The 13,354-nt window shown below is 38.9% G+C and overlaps 1 protein-coding gene across 2 annotated transcripts in view; it reads left to right on the top strand.

The window, feature by feature from the left end:
* Nucleotides 1-13,354, top strand: part of man2a1 (mannosidase, alpha, class 2A, member 1) — a 219,479-nt gene that overhangs the window by 46,955 nt on the left and 159,170 nt on the right. For both annotated transcript variants that reach the window (XM_060837296.1, XM_060837306.1), the window contains one exon: nucleotides 2,135-2,262. In XM_060837296.1, coding sequence (XP_060693279.1) covers nucleotides 2,135-2,262 — 128 coding nt within the window. The remainder of the gene's footprint in view (nucleotides 1-2,134; nucleotides 2,263-13,354) is intronic.

The raw sequence follows: 13,354 nt of genomic DNA on the forward strand, positions 1-13,354 counted from the left end.
TGTAATAATTGGCGATAGTTCAGAAACCATATGATGCAGCAGTCCCTGGCTCAAAACTCTCAATGGCCTTCGGTTTAAAGAGTGATTTCTGTGTTCGTAGGAATCCAGTGTTGAATTGTTGGTATCTGCAGTGAGTAGTAGTCAAAGAACAAAGAACAACTCCAAGCCTGAGCTGATCCAAATGTACTGTCTAAACCTGTTGGTCAATTTCTAAGCATTTGTATCCCTCTGCTCCCCACCTACTCATGCATCTGTCCAGACTCATCTTAAATGTGAGAATTGAATTTGGTTCAGATTTGTATCTCCCTTGTCTTGCAGTTGCAATTACTTAAAATTCATTTTACATAAATCTGAATTCAGTCAATTAATCTGCTTGGGTCATAAAATCTGTGGCGAAAGTAAGGACTGCAGCTGCTGGAGATTAGAGTCAAGATTAGAGTGGTGCTGGACAAGGACAGCAGGTCAGGCAGCATCCAAGGAGCAGGAAAATCAATGTTTCAGGCAGGAGCCCTTCATTCCTGATGAAAAAAAAATTCAGTCAGTGTGCAGATTTGAAATTAAAAAAGTGTGGTTTTCTGTTAGAGCTGAGACTCCACATGGATCTATCCAACAATGATTTATCTTTTCAAATAAATTCATTTTGAAATTCATTTGAAACTGTAAATTTGGAAATGGTGAGCATAATTAAAATAAATGAAAAATCATATGTTGCAGTAGTTAGCTCTGCTGCCTCACAGCGCCAGGAGCCTGGGTTCGATTCCAGCCTCGGGCACCTGTCTGTGTGGAGTTTACACATTCTCCCAGTGTCTGCGTGGGTTTCCTCCAGGTGCTCCGGTGTACTCCCACAGTCCAAAGGTATCTAGGTTATGTAAACTGGCCATGCTAAATTGCCCATAGTGTTCAGGGATGCAGAGGTTTGGTGTATTTGTCAGGTTCTACATGCCAGGTTGTCACGTTGATGGGAAATCCCTATGAGAAGTGTTAAGCTTTCAGAGTGCTCGAGTATTGCAAAAACTTGTGGTTTCAGATAAATCTGTTGGACTACAACCTGGTGTCATGTGACTTCTGACTTTGTCCACCCCAGTTCAACCGGCACTTCCACGTTATGAGAAGTGTGACTGCACTGCCATCACTAGATTTAGCTGTGTAAACAATTCCTGTTGCAAGACATTAGGATTTTAATAATATGCAAATTAGGTAAAAATTATTAAGCTTTCGTTGCATAGACATTTTGTATATTTGTGATAGTAAATTAAGTGCGTGTGTTGTGAGCTTCAATTATCTTGCGTTTACAGCATTCATTGTCCTAATAACTGTATTTTGTTAATGGTGGATTTTAATTTTCTGAACCAGTCACATTTGTCATTATATATCTTTAGTCATATATAGGTTTCTAGGTTAATAGAACGTCCTCATAATTGCCCCTAATTCTGTTATAGATTGTTTTGTACATAAAAAGTGATTTATGAATCTCTGCTATTGTATCATTTGAATTGATATTTTAAGTACAGTGTGTTGCCAAGAAGACTGAAGAAATGACTGAGATTCTAGTTCAGAAATTTTTAACTCTTGTTGAAGAATAATCCTGAGTCTTTAAGGTGCGCAGTGTTTGGTGATCTACTTGGGGTAATTTGGTTTGAAAGTCTACCTAGTTCCATCAAGCTGCATGGACTTCTCAGTCGATCTATTCCCTGTCAGTGTTCTTTGAATTATCTGTTCACTAAAAAGAAAGTCCCATAGATATAGAGAACCACAGAGCTGTTCTGACATTAGAGAGAGATGACTGATAATGGTTTAGCCTGACGGTCACCAAGCTTAAAGCAAGAGGTGAGGTTGAGAAAGTGGGACCTTCGTGAGAACTTTAGCCAGTTCAGGAATTGAACCTGCATTGTTGGCCTCATTCTGCATCATGAGTCAGCTGTTCCGTTAACTAAGTTAACTAACTATTTGTTCCTAACAAGAGCCATATTAGACTTGAAATTTATTTAGTTTCCTATACAGTTATTGCCAAATCTGTTGAGTTTCTCCAGAACTTCCTGTTTTTACTTTAGATTTTCACAGAACGTTGCTTTTAATTTATCACAATGTGTCTTCACTGTGAGATACTAAAACTTTCAGTTTTGCTTTTTTCTAGACTTTGTGAACTAGGTCAATTTGAAATAACAACAGGTGGCTGGGTCATGACTGACGAGGCTAATACGCATATTTACGCAATGATTGACCAGTTGCTTGAAGGACATCAATGGCTGGAGAGAAATTTAGGTGAGAGTCATTCACAGATTTTTCTTGCATCTTTCAACTTTATGTAATTTAACTATTGTCCTGTTTGTTTAGATAGGATCCAAGTCTCATCCTCATTTTTTGAAGTTGCACTGAATTCACAGTCAGTATAATCAGAATCATAGAATTGCTGCAAAGCAGAAAGAGGCCATTCGGCCCATTGAGTTGTCATAAAATGACTTTGTTAATTTTTGCGCTAGAAGGTAATTTCATATATTTGAAAGTAGAAATGTTGTCTTTGTTACAGAAAACATTTTAAAGCAACTGTACCTGCATCTACCACTTCTGGCGGTTCATTCCTCGTACGAATTACCCTCTGTGTGAAAGAATTTCCCCTTCGGTCCCCGTTAAATCTTTCACCTCTCAACTTAAAAATATGCTCTCAGTTTTGAACTCTATGACCCTTGGGAAAGATCTGTGCTATTCACCTTATCTATGATCCTCATGATTTTATAAATCTGTATAATATCACCCCTCAACCTCCTACATCCAGTAGAAAAAGTCCCAGCCAATCTTGCCTCTATTTGTAACAGAAACTGTCTCATTTAATAATTGGGTGACCAGAACTGTATACCGTACTCCAAAAGTGGCCTCACCAGTGTCCTTTATAATCTCAGCATGATATCAACTCCAGTACTCAGTGGTCTGAGCAGGCTAGCTTGCCAAACACCCTCTTTACCACTCTGTTTACCTGTGACGCAATCTAGATTAATCCCTGCTTCTCCAAAAACAGATTAATTCCGACCCTCAGAATTGCTTCCAATAGTTTGGATAGATGTTAGATTGACAAACCTGTATTTTCCTCATTTGTTCCTTTTTCCCTTCTTGAATACTGGTATCATATTGGCTGTCTTCCATCCTCTGGTACATCTCCCTGTGATCAGAGAGGAATTGAAATTTTTTTAAGCACCCCTGCTATTTTCTCCCTTGCCTCACTCAATAGCCTGGGTTGCATTTCATCCAGCCCTGAAGATTTATTTAATTCTAAACCTGCCAGACCACTCAGAACCTCCTCTCTGTCTATGCTGATTTCTTTAATTATATCTCACACCTTCCTGATTTCTATAACCATATCTTCCCTCTCATTAACATACCATCCCAAAGTATTCATTTATAACCATACTTATGTCCTCCCCCTCGACATACATGTTACTGTTGTGGTTCTTAAAGGCCCCTACTCTTTCCCTCGTTACCCTTTTACCCCTAATATGTCTGTAAATTGACTTAGGATTTTACTTTATTTTGTATGCTGGTATCCTTTCATATCTCCTTTCAGCTCTCCGAATCTCTTTTTAAAGTTCCCTCTTGCATATTCGATACTCTGTGAAATATTCTGCTGTTTTAAGCCTTCAGTAATTGCCATAAGCTTGCCTCCTTCTCTTAATACAGTGCATGTATCCCTCGATATCCAGGGTTCAAAGGATTTGATGGTCCCACCCATTTTTCTTGGAACATGTTGACCCTGTACACTCCAGATTTCTTTCTTGAATCCAACCCACTGCTTTAAGACAGATTTAGCACTCCCGCCAAATCTTATCTGATCTTATTAAAATTGGTCTCCCCTAGTTGAGAATCTTGATTCAGGCCCTTGCTTATCATTGAACATAACAATCTTAAATCTAATGGAGTTACAATCGCTGTCTGCAAAATACTTTCCACACTGATTCTTTAACCACTTGCCCAGCTTTGTTACTTAAAATCAAGTCCCCTTCATTGTCGGACCGTCTACATACTAGTTTAAAAAGCTGTCCTGGATGCATTTTAAGAATTCCTCTCTAAACCTTTCACACCATGACTACCCCAGTTAATGTTGAGTAAGTTGAAATTCCATATGTAACTATGCTATTACTTTTATACTTCCCTGAAATTTTTGTGTGTGTCTGCTTTTCTATTTCTTTTGGACTCTTGGCTCCAAGCAATGTGTTTGCTCCTTTTTGGTTTGTAAGTTCAATCCAATGGTTTCCTTTGATGAGCTTCTAAAATGTCATCCCCCTTTACTGTTGTAATAAATACCCTGATCAAGATTGAGACATGTCGTCTTCTTCTTTTACCTCCTTTACTATTTTGCCTGAAGACCCTGAATTCTGGGATATTGAACTACTAATCTAAGCCTCCTCTTAACTTTCAGAAACCAAAGTGACATCGTACACATGTTTTAACTTGTGCCATCAATTCGTCAGTCTTGTTTGTCGTTCTATTTTCAATAAACTCAATACCGTCTAGCATTGCCAAACTCCTTTGTGCCTTAACTGGTCCATAATGTTTCTGCCTTCTTGACTTGTTTCGTCTTTCAATTCTGACTGTTCATCTTTAGTGATTCCCTCTTCTTGAATCCAGTTATTACCTGATTTAAACTAGTAATTGTAATTAATGCTACTAGACCTGTTTTGTGCTAACGAGTCAAAGTGTGGCACTAGGAAAGCACAGTCAGTCAGGCAGCATCCGAGGAGCAGGAGAATCGACATTTCGAGCATTGGCTGTTCATCAGGATTCCTTGACACTTTGTGACTCTGATCTCCAGCATCTGCAGTCCTCACTTTCTCCTGCTTTTCTACTAATACTCATTTAGCTCACATTGCAGCACTTAATCCCATTGAAATTCTTTAAATGTCTGGTCCCAACTGTAAATTAGCTGGGGATAGTAATTGCGAAAGGTCAGATGTTGCTGTCAGTGATTTTGTGTTACTACATAGAGCCCAATTGTTGAAAACCCCCACATTCTGTGATCAATTAATAATCACAGCAGTGATTAAATCTTGCTCAAATTTGTGTTACTAGTTTGGCTGCAAAAACTCTTGAAAAGGTTATTCCACATTGAATAAAGCATCACAGGACATTTTACACATTGTCCTAACTTTGTAATTACAGTTGAACGACCACATACCTTGTAAAATGAATATTTGTGGAACATCTGATGTCATCATTTTTATAAACTGTTCCTCAACATTATTCTTTTAATAACATTTTTTAACATTTCAACTTCTAGCTAAATCCTGGGCATTTATCAGATAACTCCTATATCACATTACATTGATTTTGTCCTTTGCTAAATTTTATTGGACTGGAATGATAATCAATGCATTTTAATTACTGTTTTTCTGTCTGCAACAGTATTTCCTTATACTTACCCAACTCAAAGACATAATTGTACCTGTATGTTTGGGGATATCCTTGTCTTGATGCCAGATTCAAACTATGGAATATGAAAGGGAAAATCCAGGTCACTTAAAATATTGGATTCTTTTGGGAAGTCAATGAAAATACATTACTTTAGTTCTGCACACAGTTTCTGAGCTTTAATTCAAAATCATATTATTTCATCAATTTTGATGGAAAGTCAATGCTCTGAAACTTGAACTATCATTCTTTCCCACATTCACAGGAGTAAGGCTGTTGAGTGTTTCCAGCATTTTTGTTTTTTACTTTAGCTTAGTAGGTTTGAAATAAGTTAATTGATTTATCCACCAAGATTTTTGCTTCTAGGTCAGGAGCACAGAAGTAAGAAGTTTTCTGGCTCCGAAAAGCCAACCCAGAGATACATGCCACAGATGATTGGAGTTTTGATCCTGAGAAATAGATCTAAATAATCTGCAATGTGAAGGGTGCAGTCTGTGGAATGTAGACATAATGCAGAACACATGCACCTCCATACCTGTGCACACGCAAGTGCACAGACAAACCCCCAAATGCGTGTGCATCCCTACACGCACCTGCGCACAATCACACAAAGATATCACACTCACACATACGCACACATGCCCCCACCCATCTTATTTGCACACACCACACACATGGCACGCACACATTTTGAACAACATTAAACGTAACATATTGCCAATTCCTGTTAACACAAAAAGTTAAAGCCATGAAATGTGACGTGATAAATAGAACCTAACCAGGCCCAATCTTTAATGAAAAATATTCCAATACAATACTGCATCTACCCAACAATGTGGAAAATTGTCCAGGTATGTCCTGTATTTAAAAAGGTCAAATCCAGCCGAATTAGTAGGTCAAACCTAGTCAATTTCCGTCCCATCGGTCTACTCTCTATCATCAGTAAGGTAATGGGAGATGTCAAACAGCATTGTTTAGTAATAACCTGACCACTCAGCTCCTGACCATGTTACAGCCTTGGTTCAAACATGGATAGAAGAGCTGAACTCCAGAGGTGATGTGAGAGTCCCTGCCCTTGACATCAAGACTATATTTGACCATGTGTGCCATCAAGAACCCCTCACAAAACTGGAATCGATGGGAATGTGTGGCAAACTCTGAAGAGTTTGAAGTCATAACTGGCATATTGGGAGATGGTTGTGATTGTTGAAAATCAGTCATCTCAGGGCATCTCTGCAGGAGTTCCTCAGGGTAATGTCCTTGGTCAAACCATTTTCAATTGTTTTCATTAATGACATTCCCTCCATCATAAAGTCAGAAGTAGAATGTTTGCATCTGAGTGCACGATGCTCAGCACTGTTTTTGTAACTCTTCAAATACTGAAGCAGTCCATGTTCAAATGCAACAAGATCTGGACACTGTCTAACTTTGTGATGAAAAGTGGCAAGTAACAGTCACACCAGAGAAATGACAATCATCAGGAAGTGGCAATCTAACCATCTCCCTTGGCATTCAGAATCCTTCCAATATCAACATCTCGGAGGTTACCATTGACCAAAAACTCAACTGGACTTGCTAGATAAATACAGTGGCAACAACAGCAGGTCAGAGTATTGGAATGATGTGGAGGTGCCAGTGTGGGACGGGGGTGGGCAAAGTCAGAATTCACACAACACCAGGTTATAGTCCACCAGGTTTATTTGAAATCACAAGCTTTTGGAGCGCTACTCCTTCACTTAGCCTGACAAATGAGCAGTGCTCCGAAAGCTTGTGTTTTCATCCAAACCTGTTGGACTATAACCTTGTGTCGCATGACCTCAGAATTTAAGAACACTGCAATGAATAATTCTCCTTCTGATTCCTCAAAACCTGGCCACAATCATCTACAAGTCAGGAGTGTGATGGAAAATCTTTCACTTGCCTGGATGAGTGCAGCTCTAACAACATTCAAGTATCTTCATACCATCCAGGACAAAGCAAACTGCTTAATTGGCACTGCATCCACAAACATCTACTCCCTCCACCACTGACACTGAGTAGCTACAGTGTGTACTATCTACAAAATACAAGTCACAAGTTCACAACGATCCTGAAATAGCATCTTGGAAACCCGCAACCATTTCCATTCAGAACAACAAGGGCAGTAGATATGTGGGAACACCACCACCTGCAAGTTGCCTTCCAAGCCATTCACCATCCTGACTTGGAAATATACCATCATTTGTTCACTGTCATTGGGTCAAAATCCTGGAATTCCCTCCCCAAGGGCATTGTGGATCTACCAACAGCACATAAACTGCGGTGGTTCAAGTAGGCACCTCCTCACTACTTTCACAAAGGCAATCAGGGATAAGCAATAAATCCTGGCCAGCTAGCAACATTTGCATCCCACAAGTGAATAAATAAAAAAAACCATGTTAAACATTGCAGTTGCTGTACTGGAGGAAAAACTATGGTTCACGTTTGTTCCAATATTATTTAATATTCATGTTACTTTTTATATTCACTTTTTTTCTAAAGGGGCAAGGAAGTACTTTTTTGAATGACTTCGAGTAGCTATATTCCAATTTTAAGATAAATATTAACTTAGGAAAAATTAGCATTAAAAAAGTTCTGTTGTTGGAGAACTGCCACTGCCATGTTGTTACTGTTTAATTCTTGACTGTAGTCTTTGTTAATGCAGATACTGTACAGAGACCAAATAAATTTCCCAGTGGTACAGAGAATTTGAACATGCGACATGAATAGGCCTTTCAATCCATCAAGCCTACTCAACAATTCAATTAGATTATGGCTGATCATCTATCTCAGTGCCACTTTCATGTGCTATCCCCATATAAAACAGAGGTTAAAACACTCAGCCCATATAGCCTGCTCTGCTATGAGATTATGACAGATCATCTATTACAATTCAATTTTCCTGCATTACTAGGCAATTGTTAGTGGGCAAACTAAAGAATCTGTGCTAGGACCATAGCTTTTCACAAATTGTAGAAATTATTTAGATGTGGAGATAAATTCTAACATTCCCAAATTTGCTTATGACACTAAACTGAATGAGAATGCAGGTGGTAAGGAAGCTACAAGGAGGCTTCTTGATGTCGTAATTCTCCAGAAATCACCCTGTCTCTAACTTGAATATGATCAAATATGGAGCTTCCACAGGCTTTTTGAGTAAAGAACACAAAAGGTTTACCACCCTCTAGAGAAATGTTTTTCTCATACCCACACTTCCCAATTTCTCTCAATTTAAGAAATATTCTGCCTTTCTGTTTTTTCATCCAAAGTGAATAACTTCACACTCAGCCACATTTATACTCAATTTACCATGTTTTAGATCCCTTGAAGCCTCCTTGTAGCTTCCTCACCACCTGCATTCTCACCCAGTTTAGTGTCATTAGTAAAGTTGGGAATGTTAGAATTTATCTCCACATCTAAATAATTTCTACAGCTTGAGAAAAGCTATGGTCCTAGCACAGATTCTTTTGTTTGCCCACTAACAATTGCCTACCATTCTGAGAATGATCCATTTAGTCCTACTGTTTGCTTTCTATCTGTTAACCAATTGTCAATCTGTACTAGCACGTTGCTCCTAATCATGTGCATTCGAATTTTATTTACTCACCTCTTATGCGAGATCTCATCAAAAGCCTCCTAAAAATCCAAATACACAACATCTACTGGTTCTTCTTTATCAATGCTGGAAATAATATCTACAAAAAGTTTGTCAAACATGATTTCCCTTTCATAAATCCATGTTGATTGTCCCCAGTTTTATAACTGGGAGTTTGCACATTCTCCCCGTGTCTGCGTGGGTTTCCTCTAGGTGATCTGGTTTCCTCCCACAATCCAAAGATGTGCAGGTTAGGTGAATTGGCCATGCTAAATTGCTCATAGTGTTAGGTGAAAGGGTAAATGTAGGGGAATGGGTCTGGGTGGGTTGCTCTTCGGAGGGTCAGTGTGGACATGTTGGGCCGTAGGGCCTGTTTCCACACTCAGTAATCTAATCTAAAAATGTTTTCACCAAATGTATTATCACATGTTTTAAGACATTCTAACATTTTCCTTCGCTTAGACATCAAACTAACAGGGTACGTAGTTCTCTACTCCCTCCCTTTTAAAAATCCTGTTCACCATAACCTTTGCAGAATCTACGTAATCTTGAAAGATAATAACTAATGCATCCACTATCTTTCTAGTGACCTCCTTGAATACTCTGGAATAAAGCTACCTGATCCAGGGAATTTACCAAACTTTGACTCGATTGATTTTTCCAGAGCTGCTGCTTTGCTACTGTTAACCTTTTAGTTCTTAAAGTTCATAATTATGTTGTTCATCTTGTATTTCTGGACGATTATCTGTTCTTCTTTTGTGAGGACAGATGGAATATAACTGTTTAGTTTCTCTCCCATTTCCCTGTTCACCACTTTAAATTTTTCTCTCTGCAGCGGTTATGGGTACACATATGTCTTTGTCAAACTTTTGTCTTTCATTTGCCTAAAGAAGTTTTTACAATTTGTCCTTATGCAGTAGTATTATGGTTTCTTTTTTAATCAGTTTCTTGGTTCCTTTGCTAGGTTCTCATTTGCTTCCATACATCAACCTTTGATCTAATGCAGTCCTTAATATGTTTTGTTAAGCCAGTTGACTTATTTTTCCCTCTTGGATGTTTGTGATGGAATGGATATTTGTTGTTGGCGATGTAATAACTTGTTACGAATTACCTATAGCCTGTCTCTCACCAAATCCTTAAATGTATTTTCCCAATCCATCGTAGTTAATTTGTCCCTCATGGCTTCATTGGTTACGCTTGTTTAGATTTAAGTCTGGACTTCGAGTGGATTCTGTAGCATACAAACTCATGGAATTTCACAATTATGTTCTGGTCAATCTATGAACAATTTGGGTCCTGTATCTAAGGCAAGATATACTGAATGCAGTTCAGAAAATGTTTATTCAGTTGATACCAGGCATGTTGGGACCGTCTTAGACGAGAGATTGAGTAGGTTGGGCCTATGCTTGTTGGAATTTAGAAGAGTGAGGAGTGACCTTATTGAAACATACAGAAATCTTAGGGAGATTTTTTTTCCTCTTGTGGGACAGTCTAGGCCCACAAGGTAGATCTTAGAATAAGGGGTTGCACATTTAAGTCAGCTGGGGAGGAATTGCTTCCTGCAGAGGGTAGTGAACCTTGAACTCTTTGTTGCAGAAACCTGTTGAGGCTGGGTTGTTAGTTATATTCATGGCTGAGATAGACTTGTAAACAGTAAGATAATCAGTAGTTATGGGAAAAGGCAGGAAAGCTGGAGTTGATCATCAGATAAGCCATCATTTTATTGAATGCTTGATCAAACTTGATGGATGGAATAACCTATTTCTGTTTCTCCATCTTTATGGTCTATTGTCCTTATTTCCCAAAGTCACCTTTACAGGGTTCTTAATTATCTGTTTCTGATCTCACAGCAATAGTCCTATTCATAGTTGGCTTATCAGTGTAGTGTTCCAGATATTCATTTGTTATGACATGGGGAAAACCCCTTTGCAAATTTAAAACTCGCAACACAAAAGATTTATCCCGTGCAGTAATTTGTAAAAATTCAAGAGGTCAAGAACTATTTAAAATAAAAATTAATAACTTTACTTCTTAAAGTATGACAGAGAATGATTAACTAACAACTCCTTTCTCTAACCTATATTTTACCACCACCTTCTACAATACCAGTCCGACAAAACTCCCGATTGATTTACAAAACAAACCTTCTTATCTCAAAACCAGGCAGCTTTCAGTTTTCTCTGTATTCCTGTCATCGTCTTCTTGGGTATTCTGCTTCACAGGTTACTGACAATAATGGTACATTTTAAGAGACCTTATTTTTCAGGCAGTCTTTACATTGCTTGTAGCTTGGCAGTTCTCCTCTCAACTTTTCAATTTTCCCTGGTCCCAAAGTATCGGATTGTGTCATTGACTTTTGAGATTGTCAACATTCTCAATTCAAGCTTGATTGGAATTTGGTATTTTCAGGGTATGATTTAAACTGATTGGTAGAAATCAAATGTTTTTAATCTCATAGCAACTCAGCCAGTGCTATCTGTTCTGAACCAAATGTTACATTGTTTCTTATTGAGAACACTTGGTGTTGTCACTGCTAGCTTTTAACTCTCTTAAAGGTACAGAACACTCACATCTTCATAACATATTTAATGTGCATTCCTGAAATTCATCCTCTACAGAGTTGGTGCTGATTTGATTAACCCTATCTATGTACAAATTAAAGTAACCCTCATTACTCTGTTTGCCCATGGTATCATAACAGTCAGTCAGGGGACTAACTTGATTACAGCGCAGTGAATTTGCCAGTCAGCTGTTTGGTCCTTCTGCTATCCAGGGATCATTGTTTTTGCTGCCTGGAGATTTGCCACAGCCAGACCTTCAGGTGAAATCTAACCAGTTTGGGAATTACAGATGCATCTGTCGGGGAGCTGTGGAGACTTTGGACTGGGTGCTTTGCCATGCTCAGTACTCACAAACATGGACAGGAGATAGGCCATGATCTGTCTGGGAAGTTTGGACAGTACTGAGCATAGGTATTTTTGGGAACAGTCCATGGACTTTTGGGAAAGTAGGAAAATGGAGTCTTGGGGTGAGCTGCATTGTGTTGTGCAGCTGCGTGGCTAATGCTTCTCTCCAAATGTAAGATTGGAATCTGAAAAACATTGGAGGAAGCATGAATATGGAAGGGTGAGGCGAGAGTTTGTAAGTTATCATGTCTGGTTTCATGGAAATTTCGATAGTGACAATGGCATTGCAGAAAGTCACAGGCTTAGAGGGAAAATCTTGGATATTTGTAGTCATATGAAAGGGGTGGATGGAAATGTGGGTAGCTTGAAAGCTGATGGCATTGACAATGGGCAGCACCATGAAACAATGTGAAAATTGAGGTTGGTAATCTTGACCTTCAGCACAGCTAACAATTCTCACAGCAAAGCATGAATTAAATAATGTGCGGGCAGGGGTCATGGGGGAGGGGTGCAGGTGGGATGAGTGAGGAGCAGGAGTGGGTGGGGAAAGGGCAATGAAGGTAATCTCTAAATTAAAAGTTAAATTCTGTGATTAATGGAGATTTGAATTACAGGTTGTTCTGCTGTAATGCACATTTCGATTACCCAAATTCGCTGTGACGCCATTGACAAATTGGGGACACTTTCTAAAGTGCCAACTTTTAAAACATGTGTTAGCTGTAACAATTAAATCATCAACACATTAAGCGCTGTTTCTAAAGCACAATTTATCAATATTGTGGGGTTGCACAAGAATGCACCCATCGCATTACAGAAAAACTATCTATAATAGAGTACTGGAGAAATTCAGCAGTATCTGTGAAGAGCAAAACAATCTTCCAAGGAAGAGTGAAAATCATTTTTCAAATTAACTTTGTTTCTTTCTCCATAGATGCTGTCAGATCTGCTGAGTTTCGCCAGCACTTCTATTTTTATTTTTAATCTCCCAACGTTGTTTGCTGAAATGGCCTATGCTATCTGTATCTGAGTAAAATGTAAAACCTCAGAGGTCCCTGTCGCAGCATTACATTCCCATCCTCTGATAGATCTCCATGCCATTATGCAACGTTTTGAAGCTCAACTTTGTGCAACCCATGATCTACCCAAAGAGAAAATAGAATAAACACTTTTAATTTTAGTGCTATATAAATCATTAATTGATTAGATTAGACTTACAGTGTGGAAACAGGCCCTTCGGCCCAACAAGTCCACACCGACCCGCCGAAGCGCAACCCACCCATACCCCTACATTTACCCCTTACCTAACACTACGGGCAATTTAGCTTGGCCAATTCACCTGACCCGCACATCTTTGTGACTGTGGGAGGAAACCGGAGCACCCGGAGGAAAGGTGTCCTCTTCTCATCCAAGTTTCTATGTGACACTGATAATTGCATTG

Source organism: Hemiscyllium ocellatum, chromosome 2, assembly GCF_020745735.1.
Source record: "Hemiscyllium ocellatum isolate sHemOce1 chromosome 2, sHemOce1.pat.X.cur, whole genome shotgun sequence".
Taxonomy (NCBI): Eukaryota; Metazoa; Chordata; class Chondrichthyes; order Orectolobiformes; family Hemiscylliidae; genus Hemiscyllium; species Hemiscyllium ocellatum.